The sequence below is a fragment of the Barbus barbus genome, assembly GCF_936440315.1.
Source record: "Barbus barbus genome assembly, chromosome: 38".
In the NCBI taxonomy this organism is placed as follows: domain Eukaryota; kingdom Metazoa; phylum Chordata; class Actinopteri; order Cypriniformes; family Cyprinidae; genus Barbus; species Barbus barbus.
In genome coordinates, this window is record NC_136716.1 from 26085203 (window position 1) to 26097484 (window position 12282).

The following is a 12282-nucleotide window of genomic DNA, read 5'->3' on the forward strand; positions in this document are numbered from 1 at the left end:
AATATATTATGTTTTATATATTATATTTTCATTTATTTATTTTTTTACAAAAAGATAAATTAATATTTTATTCAAGAAGGATGCATTAAGTTAATTAAGGTGATAGCAAAGACATTTCTGTTCTGTTAATTAAATGTTTTGAACTTTCTATTTATCAAAGAATCCTGAAAAAAATGCAGCACAGTTTCAACAAAAATATTAAGCAGGTTTTTTTTTTTTATATTGATATTAATAAAAAACATTATTATTAATTGAGCACCAATAATAACTGACAACAACCTAGCCCTACATCAGTATATTAGAATGATGTCTGAAGGATCATGTGACACTGAAGACTGGAGTAATCATGCTGAAAATTCAGCTTTGCATCATAGAAATAAATTACATTTTAAAATATTTTCACATAGAAAACAGTTACTTAAAAATGTAATAATATAATTTACAATATTACTGTCATTAGCTTACTGTATTTTTGCTTGCTGAGTATAAGCATTAAAAAATCTTATTTGGTACTGCCACTATATTGTCTAATATCAATATATTTCCCAGCTACAGAAGGTGACATCACTCACCTGCTCAGGTTTGATGTGCTCAGAAGTGGGAAAGATGTCTGGGAATGCCGGCCTCTCGAACACTCGGTCCAGGGCCTCTAACTGCTGCTGGGTGAAGGCATCGGCTCGCAGATGTTTCCTCAGGCTCTCCACGCTGCCCTGAGAATCACTGCTCTGTGCTGAACCCTCAGAACCGTCTGCAGACACAGAAAACAGCCTTAAACTCCAGCATTCAACAACAACTACATGCTGTAAGAATATTTTAGAACCTGAGTGAGGATCTTCTGAGCCAAATGCGTGAAGGTCAAGTTTCAGATCATTTGAGTTTTCCTCATACAGAGAGCAGAGGCCTCCACTTTTTTGCTCAAGAAATTTAAACTCAAAAGAGTTGATTAAATGTCCCTCATCTGCTAAAACCAAAGAAATGTCACGTTTATACTAATGCATTTAAAATGCATGTCAACAGGGAAGGCCTTCTGGTGGGAAATGCACAACTTATATCTTTGCTTCTGTACAAAAATCGATGTTATTTGACCTGCAAACTTGTTTAAGTGGTCTACACTTCTAGGCAGACAAACAATCTTAATAGCGGTTATCTTTGGTCATGGGAGTTTCATGAAAACAACTTTGTTTTGCATGTATCATGGCTACTAAATGCAATTTTTACTTATTTTTTATAGACTGAAGGCCAAATTAATTTGATATGTCATATGTCTTAAACATATGTCTTAAATTAATTTAAAGCTGTATTTTACCAGAAATATTCCCATAATTTACATAAAAAGTTATTTTTCAAAATTATTAATATGTAGACAGTATTTCTAGATTATGATGCTCTTCAGAGAGAAATATTTCAATGTTTAAATTTAGGAATCACACTGTGAAAAAAAGAACAAACAATTGAGCAAACTTAAACTTAAACGTTTATGGCAACCAGCTTCAGCAGATTTTTTTGTTTTCTCCACTTATTTTTTTTGTAGGAGATTTTTCTCCACTTTTAAATTGTATAAACTTAAAACAACAAGTTGAGAAAACTCAAAAATCTGCTAAAGCTGGTTGCCTTAAACTTTTAAGTTTGCTCAACGTTTTTTTTTTTTTGAACAGTGTACTTATTATTATTAAAGCTGTTTGTGCAGTGATATCAGACTTAATTTGATATGAATAATCTGATTTTAAGTTTTTTTTTTTCCATCATGTAAATCAAATGGGATCAATTACCTTTCATTTATGACGTATTTAATTTAATGGATTATCTAATAATAGCCATTTACAGTACACATGCTATTTAGCATTTATGCCATTGTAATTGAATTGCGAGGAAATAAAAAACTAAATTAGGACTCTTTCCATGGCATAAGTCTTGTAATAGAGTAAATTAAATACATAACGTTATGTATATGTTAATGTTGTCTAAAATCTTCAGTCATATCACATATCCTACTTATAGGCCTATATTAGCTGTATGTATTTACATGTGCACGATGCATTGCATGTCCATATCTCTTTTCTCCAGGCGTGTGCAACACTGATTTGATTCTCTTTACTCTGAACCTGACACACACACTCTTAAAGAAAACCTCTGCTGTTATTGTTCAATCTCTTTACCGGTTAAACAACGCTCCACAAACAGCACTTTCTCTTGGTTTTCCTCTGACCTGATTACGCTTGTGCAGAGTAAAAGACTGCCTCACACCTTCCTCTCTCTGTCTCTCTCTCTCCTCCTTTTCACCCTGCCAAAACGCTTTAGAGCTCCTTTAAATATCTTCACGTCCCGCCTTCTCTGGAAAGTCGCGTCTCCCTTACAAATCTGTCACTCTACATTCGCAGCATATTATGTTCTCTGTGCGGCCCAAAGGCACCGTGATGTATGACATGCTCTGCCTCTATTGATTGACCCAAGAGAGAAAGAGAGAGGAAAAAGATGAGCTAAGAAAAAGAAAAGCTCTTATTCTTCAGGCATTAAGCAAAATGATGTAAATGTATTATCAAATAAATCAAATAAATGCTTCTTTTTTTTCTTTTAATCAAAGAATCCTGAAAAAAAATGTATCACAGTTTTCACAAAAATATAAAGCAGCTTAGCTATTTAAAATATTGCTAATAATCAGAAACGTTTCTTGAGCAGCAAATCAGTATATTAGAATGATTTCTGAAGGATCATGTGACACTGAAGACTGGAGTAATGATGCGAAAAATTCAGCTTTGAACTCATAAAATAAATTACATTTTACTATATATTCACATGGAAAACAGTTATTTGAAATTGTAATAATATTTCACAATTTTACTGTTTTTACTGTATTTTTACTCAAATAAATGCAGCCTTGGTGAGCATAAGAGACTTCTTTCAAAAACATTCAAAATCTTATCGTAGCGTTATATATTTATTTTATAATCTCTACATATTTTTGTTTTGTTTTATGTTCCATTTTTTTCCAGTACTCAAGAATCAGTGAAAGGAGAGATGAGGGGATAGAAAGAGAAAGAGAGAGGGATGGCTAGATGGAGTGAAAGAGGCTCAGGCTGGAATGAAGTCTTGATGAGTATCCTGTCCCAGCTCATCGTGTCTATAATACTCTTCTTGATCGCACATTTTTCACTGCCGCTGAATTCAATTGATCAATCATGTCTGTCTGATGGCACCATTTCAGCTGGTTATTACCTCTGCGCTTGTCACGGTGACCTTTTCTTTCTGCACAGCGGGCTCTTTCACACACACACTGGACATTGCTCTCTCTGTGCGTGTGTGTGTGTCTAGTGGATTTTTACATTTTCTGAAGCTTGCAAAACTAGGGTGTTCTGGGTGGTCGTTAACCTGTTTCTCAAGTATTTATTGGGCAATGCACTGCTATACGATTGATCGGGTGAGCTAGGTGGTTATCAGGGTGCTGCTACGGGGTTCTGAGTAGTTTCTAGGATATTGTTATGCCATTTTTTAGGGTGTTCTAGGTGGCAGTTAACCTGTTTATGTGTGATTTCTGGGAAATTTAGTGGGCAATGCATTTTGATACGATTGATTGGGTAAGCTAGGCAGTTGTTAGGTTGTTGCTAGGGTGTTCTAAATAGTTGCTTAGGCATTGTTATACCATTTCTAGGGCGTTCTAGGTGGTTGTTAAACTGTTGCTATATGATTGCTAGGGTATTTAGTGGGCAATGCATTGCTATGACTAATTGAGTGAGTTACTATGTTGTTGCTAGGGTGTTCTGAATAGGGTATTATGCCATTTCTAGGGTATTCTAGGTGGTTGTTAAGCTGTTGCTATGCGATTACTAGGGTATTTAGTGGGCAATGCATTGCTATATGATTTATTTGGTGAGCTAGGTGGTTGTTATGCTGTTGCTAGGGTGATCTAAATAGTTGCTAGGGCATTATGTTGTTTCTATGGTGTTCTAGGAGGTTATTAACCTGTTTCTGTGTGATTTCTGGGGTAGTTAGTGGGCAATGCATTGCTATATGATTGATTGGTTGAGCTAGGCAGTTGTTAGGGTGTTGCTAGGGCATTGTTATGCCATTTCTATGGTGTTCTAGGTGGTTGTTAAGCTGTTAAGCTCTAAGCACAGCATAGAACACCTATGATTACCTGGTATTTAGTGGGCGATGCATTGCGTTACTATATGATTAATTGGGTGAGCTAGTTGGTTGTTAGGGTGTTGCTATACTGTTACTAGTGTGCTCTTTGTATTGCCATAGTATTGCATTTTGTTTCTCTGTTGCCCTCAGTGTTTTCCAAGGTAGTTGATAAAATGTTCTGCATTTTTTAGCCTGCTGATATGGGGTTTGCAGTTGCTCACTAGCCGAAACGGCATCCTCAAGTCTCTGAGCAATAGTAATAGTGATGCTTGACTTAGCCATATGTTTTTCCCCCTTCAGCCTGTTAAAGCTGCATGTTTCCGAGCAGGCGCTCTGTTTGGACAGCTCCCATGAGGGTCCTTGAGGTGGAGTGGGTATTTGCTGTATCGGGCGCAGGGGCAAATGAAGTCATTAATTAGGTGCCATTAGGGAACCTGGGCCACAAACCTGATCAATACAACTGCATTTGTCATTCACACCAGTGACAACAGCTTCCCACTCACTGGATGAGCAACATGCACATGTGCATCCATTACTGCGCTGGCTTCCTCTGTTGTTTTGGCAGGAGCGATGAATGTAACACTTCAGCTGCTTAGAGAAAATCGACTACTGAATCCACATGTGACTCCTACTGTGACCAGGAACCAACATCATTATATTACAGCAAAATCTGTTTAACAATATTACAAGGAATATTAGATGTAGATATACTGTATGTATTGTTTATTATTTTGCAACGCTTTGAGAAAAAAAAAAAAAAGGTACAAAATCTGTCATTGGGGAGTTACCCTTTTAAAAAGGCACTAATATATAATATATTTAGTTATAAAATATGTACATTTAATGTACTAAAATGCACCCTTTGGGGGTAAATAAGGTCCAAATGTGTACCTTTTGAAAGGATACTGTCCCTGTCACAGCTTTTGCACCTTTTAATCTGAGAGTGAAGTCTTCTGAATTTATATTATGCTTTGTGAAAAGAATAAGACACAAAAATTACTGGCTGGAAATCTTGCATTCTACAGAAGCACTCAAATAAAATTTTTGTCCATGTATATTCAAGCTTGCATATGCAGAAGTACAAATGATATTTCGTATGACTTCAGAAGACTTTTTATGTAGTGTCCAAGTCACATAAACTACTTTTATGATAGGCTACTTTAATGGAGCTCAGTCTCCATTATGGTAATGCTTTTGTTTTTGTGTCTCATACAGGTTTGTGAAACCATGCAAAATGACAGAATTTAATATTTTTTCATTAACATTTGCATTTTACTCTTTCTCTCACTTTTGCCCTGTTTCTATTAGTTTACCAAACTAAAGTGCGCAATGGATTAAGACAGTCGATGGGTATCTGTCGTCATAGAATGAGGCAGTGTTTTCAAATCAGATTACTTTTTTTCAAGTAACTAGTAAAGTAATGTATTAATTTTTAATTTACTAGTTACTTTTTGAAACAAGTAAGAGCCAGTTACTTTGTTTTCCCATTTATTGACATTAGATACTTTTTTAGGGAGTAATGCAATATTGTAATGCATTACTTTTAAAAGTAACTTTCCCCACACTGCCCATTAGTGCTTATGTAATGGTTTCACCTGGAGCCTCAATGGCACCGGTTTTGAGGCACTGGTGCACAGTTGCGATGTGTGCTGCCCTGCTGCTGTGGTATTGATCTGCAACTGAGTGGAGAGGATTCCTTTTGACGTGAGTCAGTATTAAGACTGAGGTAACGAGGGAGCGTGCTCTCTCAGAGCAGATAAGCAACTCCATAACGCCACAGGATTCACACCCACAGGGCCTGACCCCATGGGAAAGAGAGAGAGAAACTACTCCACAGCTTCTCTTATGGGTCTTCTACAGGACCCAGATTTTACATAACTGTCCAAGTGGCAAACCAATACAGTACCTAAACAGTTTATTGCATAAAAGTACATTAGGACGGGTGCCAATTTGAATACTTGTACTACAGACTTAAAGTACGTACTTGCCATATTTTGAGAGTGTAGTAAAACTGCACAAAGGTATAAAGACACTTTCATGTACCATTTGCATTTTCATCTAAACGTCTAGTGAAACTCATTACCTTAATGAAATGCACTTTTCTAGTTGTCAGCTTATCACCTTGCAATAAACATTCAGTAAAGATATATATAAAAACTAATGTATACTTAGGGAAAAAAAAAAAAAAGTGAATTTAAACAATAACATTGTGTCCAAGATCAAGTTTAACATGGTAATCATGGTTTAAATGAAAATATCAGTGCTTTTACTAGCTAAAAGCAACAAGTTACTACAGTAAATTTATGGTAATTAGATTTTTTTTAAAGCTAAAGGAAAGCCTGTATTATAGTATTTAGTATTCTATGGCTGCAGTGCCATATTAAATATTAGCCATAATTGAATTGTTTGTTGTTGGCAAAATTAGCTTTAAAAAGCATGTAGAGTATGGATGCACTTGAAAATGCACTGGAATTATTATTCCATGTGGGAATCTTTTGGTCATGCTTATTTTTATAATTAAATATTATTAATTCTAATCTTGCATATTAATAGTGTGTGAGTTTTTTAAGTCTCTTTTGTAATCAACATGCAGTAGGCAGATTTGTTGATTATAATGGTTAATGGGACAGTTCTAGTTTTGTTACTTTGTGACCATCACGTTTAGCATATACTGTAGTAGATATGTACAAAATAACAATGTGCAAATAAATAATGAGCTTGTATTTCAAGAACCTCCCATATTGTGTTGTTTTGGTTCTTACTTTTATCTTTTAATAAACATCCTAGCCATAATGTTGTGACAAAAAAGTGGAATTTTACAACTAAAAATGAAATGCATTTCCCAGCATAAACACAAGACAATCAGTTAAATGGTAATGAAAATAAAAACACATATTCACAATCTGAGCTAAAGATGAGCAGCACCAGCTCACTCTCTCCTCCGTGGTGTCTTGGGTTGGCCGGCATAAAACTGCTCTCATCTTTTTAATAGTCTGCTCATATGAGACAGCTGTAAAGGGGGGGTGCTGGGATGTGTGGATGTTAGATGTTAATTTGTGCCGTAATAGCTTTTCTCGGTGGAATTGCAAATTCCCTTAAATGTCACTTGCAGCATCACGGCTCAGACAGCCAGGGTCCGTGCGGATAGCAGAGCTCTCTCTCTCTCTCTCTGTATCGTGCTACTTTTAATTTGCAGTAATACAGTAGCGCTGTCAGATTAATGGCTGGTGTGACACCTGTGTCCCCGTGGCCTGCTCTCTCAGCTCCGCCGTGTACATAACGCGTGTCACAGCGCATTATCTCTCTGCTCGGCTCGTAATGGGCCCTGCGTCTGAGGCCGTGCTGACTCCAAATCTACTGTAAGAACCGCAGGAGCTCTTGGCCTCTCTTGGCATGCTGCCACAACCGGGACCCAAAAAACAGTCCTTATACCACTAAGATCTGTTACATTGCATCTGACAGTGCTGCGTTTTCTCAGAAAATGGTTGTTTTCAGTGCATCTTGATTGTGTGGTGGTTTAAGAAACTGTCCAAAGCAAGGAGTGAAATCAAAATTGTCTTTCTTAATGCACGTTCATGCATCTGTTTTCCTGATTAATTTGGGAAAATACATCACATTATGGAAGTAAAATGCGCTGAAAAAAAAGATTTTTCATATAGACAAAGATTATTGGGAGTACATTTACTATTTCAGCCTTTCTACTTCAAAAATTCACATTTAATTCAGTATGTTACTTGCTGTTTCTTTGTAATTATTTGTGAAATTTATCAGCAAATAGTTTGAAAGTAAATCCTGAAAATTTGTAGTACATGTTAGTTCCATAATGTGAAAACTACAATAAATTCATCACATTATGGTAGTAAAATCCACAGTAAATAAAACAAGGATTCATAGAGTATGTTTTCAGCCTCTCTACTTTCAAATTTCACATTTAATTCAAGGAGTTACGTGATATTTCTTTGTAATTTTTCAAAGTTGTAAATAAAAACAAAGACTATTGGTGTACTTTTTTCTATTTCAGTTTCTCTACTTCAGAATTTCACATTTAATTCAGTTTTACTTCCCGGTTCTTTGTTATTATTTTTAGTATGCTAGATATGTACAAGCGATTTCTGAGGCAAAATTACTGTATATTTTACTGTACATTTTACTTCCATAATGTAATATGTAGGAAAATTTATTATAAATAGCAAAATATTTTTGTGATTTTTTGGCAATCTCTTACTAGCGGTTTCTTTGTAATTATTCCCTCAAAACGTCATTCACTCAATTGTTTACAGTGCATTTTACTTATAAAGTGGCAAATTTTGATTGTCAACCATGCATGTTGACTTTAAACATGCAGCATTATGGAATTTTATATTCTATATTTACTAGATTTTGCTGCAGGGAAGACATTGTTTTAAAAGCATCTTTAGCTGAGTTTGTGTGTGGCTGCAGGTTCATCTGGCAAAGATAAAGTACACCTATTCTGGATTCCAGGTGTCTGTGCTGTGTGTGTGTGTGTGTGTGTGTGTGTGTGTGCACGCATCACATGACCGTTTGTGAAGTTATACATAACATACTCCTGCCCTCCTCCTCTCCTCTCTCTCTCCTCCCCCTCTTCATCCCCATCGCTTAAATCAAGAAAATGGCCACGCATCAAGAGGATCATTTGGGCCCGAGAACAACCCTCAAAACAGTCAATCATCTTAAAGACGCACACACACAGACACAAGCAGATCTGAAGTCTCCCATCATTCCTGCCGCCACTGATGTCACCTCTGCGCCCTTGCAGCGTCTGACAGCAAGAAAACCGATGAACCCAATGGAACACAAACGACTGCGAGTGCAACACTCTAATCACAAGAACGACTCTTTCTGTGCGCAGCGGATCACGTGCTGCTGAATGCAGAACTCTATATGGAAATGGCAGTTGCTTGGTTGGCACATGACATGCATGCTGCTATCTTTGCTTTGCTGTTAAGTTAATCACCTATTGCCAAGCATCATTTATGCCATACATAATCTCTCTAGAGCCACAAGAAAATGACATCATGGCACCATTTGAATGTACACAGTACACAAAACCCTTCGCCAGCAAAGACGGTGAGCTGTGACGTCAAAGTCAGCAGACAGGAAAACATGTAAGTGCATTTATAATTTATCTTACTGCATTGCAACTTTTGAGGTAAAACTAGTCACTGGATTTGCCCCAAAAAATCTTGCAAAGTTTTGTCTGAGATATGTAAAGGAATGTCATGTGGATATCCACAAGCAAAACTGTATATTTTAGTATATTTTGAATAATTTTTATAATGTATTATTAATAGTATTTATTATTGCTCAAATTACTATTAAATATTGATTAATAATAATTTATATTGTGACTTAACATATTTTAAAAGTTTAAGAGTCTGTAAGTCTTTTAAATATTTTTGAAAGAAGACTTTTATGCTCAACAAGGCTGCAATTTATTTGATCAAAAATACGGTAACAATAGAAATATTGTGAAATATTATAACAATTGATTGAATGATTTCACTCTATTTCAATATATTTTAAAATGTAATTTATTCCTGTAATGCAAAGCTGAATTTTCAACATCATTTGATTTTTCATGATCCTTAAATCAAATCATTCTAATATGCTGATTTGCTGCTCAAGAAACATTATTATTATTATTATTATTATTATCAGTGTTGAAAATAGTTGTGCTGCGTCATATTTATGTGGAAACTATGATGCATAAATGAATAGAAAGTTCAAAATAACAGCATTAATTTGAAATGGAGACCTTTAGAACACGATAAACATCTTTCCTGTCACTTCTGATCAATTTACATTTATTCATTTAGCTGACGCTTTTGACTTACAATTGCTATATATGTCAGAGGTCGCACGCCTCTGGAGCAACTAGGGGTTAAGTGTCTTGCTCAGGGACACATTGGTGTCTCACAGTGGATTCGAACCCGGGTCTCTCACACCAAAGGCATGTGTCTTATCCACTGCGCCATCACCACCCCAATTTAATGTATCCTTGCTGAATCCTTGTTGACCAGACGTACCGATAGTCAAAGTAAGCGCCTTGAGAGAGAAAGAGGGAGAGAGAGGTCCTTGAGCTAAATGTCCTCTTAAGACTGTCGCTCTTGTTTGACTGAGTTTGTTAGTTGGCTACATCATCTTGACATGTAATTACCAAAGCTCTCTTAATCACTGCAGTGCAGATTAATAACAGGGGGCTCCTGTGGGGGTCACATCACCACATCAAACCCCTCTCTGCCTCGCTCTGAGTCACACACTTGATAAATACTGCACCCAATCATTACACATTCAAGGGCAATCTGTTCTGAATATTATATGCCCAAAAATAAAGAGTAGATTTAAACAGAAAACTGACTGTGAATGCATAATATAAAAGCACAGTGGACAGTCCAAGTCATCAGATACCAGGAATTTCTGCTTATCCAAATATACACCTCATATGCTCGCTTATGAACAGATAAATAAAAATAGAAATAATAAAATGTAACAATATGCATTGAAAATAAATATTAAAAACTATGACTAATAATAGCCATAATAATAATAATAATAATAAATTCTATTGTTATGGCCCTGCATGGCTCCAGGAATATTTTTCTGCATGTCCTCCAAAAGAATGTGAATGAGAGAGAAACCGCAGATTTACCAGCATCTCTCTTCCTCTTTTCTCCATTCGAGCGAGGGATTCCCAGAATGCCGTTGATTGAGTAGGAGCCCACAGGGTCATTGGAGGAGCTGGAGACTGGAGGAGATGCTGTGCTGGGGACTATAAAGAGTGAAAGAGAGCGAGAGAGAAGGTAGATGATGGAAACTCTTCCCATGTATACAACATCACTTTAGAATCACTTATCTCTTGGGATTATTTTGCATTAATGCACATTATTGCAAATTATACTATAAGCATGAACACAAAATTAACACAAACTGTCTTTTGCATAATAACAGCAGGACTGGAGCGTCATGAATAAAAAGTTGATGATCACATTCTCCAGCATGATTTGAGAGTATCTTAAACTTCAATGAAAGCAAGAAAATCTGATCGTCTGTCACATAATTAATGTTACTAATTTACCTGTATTTGATTAGTCACATAAAATGTGCATAATCTTGTCTTCGTTATTTTATGCCATTGAGTGTTTATTCCCTGGTTTACATTTCACTGTTGTCTCAGAATTTTCCCCTACACTTTATATGATTTGTATATGATTTATAACTCTGCTAATTATTTATGCTGGTGTGCAGAAAATGTCTAATATTACCAAATTTGATGATGCTGAGTTCAAAAATGCCAATAAAACTTTCCATCTCATACAGTTTATCGCAAAATAAATATTTTTTCAAATGATATAAATTAAAGCACTTATTACAATAACAAAAGCAGTCGACTAAAAAAAGAAGTATACTAAATGAAAACTTTGAATTACAATCTGCAAAGAAGTGGAAAAAAAATGGATTAGGCATAAAATACTTTCCAGAAGCATTCATATGTATAAAAATGGGCCAAGAATTAAACAAACAGTTGTAATCTGGCTCAGAGGAAGACAGAAATCATTTTTTTATGGTTGTTTTTCTGATGTTTATGGGACAATACAACTGACTTTGGCAACTTACAAAGCAAAAATGCTAGGAGATGCATCATATTTTGAAAAATGGGACTCAGCCCCTCAAAATTAGTTAGAAAAAAGTAGTGGATTTCATTCAGAATATATGATGCAGGGCCATGCAACCAATTAAAAGATGATAAAAGTTTAGTGTGCATCTGTACTTTTGAACTAAACCACTATGACATAGTAGGAAGGCATCTGATTGTGTTTTTTCTTCTGTCATCTGCTCCAGATGCAGGTAATATCCAGCTCTGAGCAGAAAGCTTTGGCCCTTAATTTGATTTGGAGGGATGACCTTGTCCACAAAGGTCCAAAGATGGCCCCTGGAGTTAATGATGTTATCTTACCTATAGTGTGTCCTGAGGTGGAAAGAGACGTCCCATCTGGTGAGGGGTGAAACGGTTGCTGAACCTTCGTCCGAATGATCCTGCACAGTAAATAAAGTACATTCACTCACATGGAACTCCAGAGCCAATGCAGTGTGCCTCGCTTTGTCCGTCTGTCTCTCTCTGATAATCTCAGATTTACTTTA

General features: G+C 36.0%; 1 protein-coding gene across 4 annotated transcripts in view; it reads right to left on the reverse strand.

The window, feature by feature from the left end:
- The window catches only part of LOC306857370 (paired box protein Pax-2a-like), a gene marked incomplete at both ends in the record, with an annotated part of 29625 nt that overhangs the window by 11880 nt on the left and 5463 nt on the right, over positions 1-12282 (reverse strand). For 2 of the 4 annotated variants that reach the window (XM_079397284.1, XM_079397286.1), the window contains 3 exons: positions 573-748; positions 10793-10912; positions 12098-12177. In XM_079397284.1, the coding sequence (XP_079253410.1) occupies positions 573-748; positions 10793-10912; positions 12098-12177 (376 nt within the window). Of the gene's footprint in view, positions 1-572; positions 794-10792; positions 10913-12097; positions 12178-12282 lie in introns of all 4 variants that reach the window. The other 2 variants (XM_079397283.1, XM_079397285.1) reach the window with 1 other exon arrangement.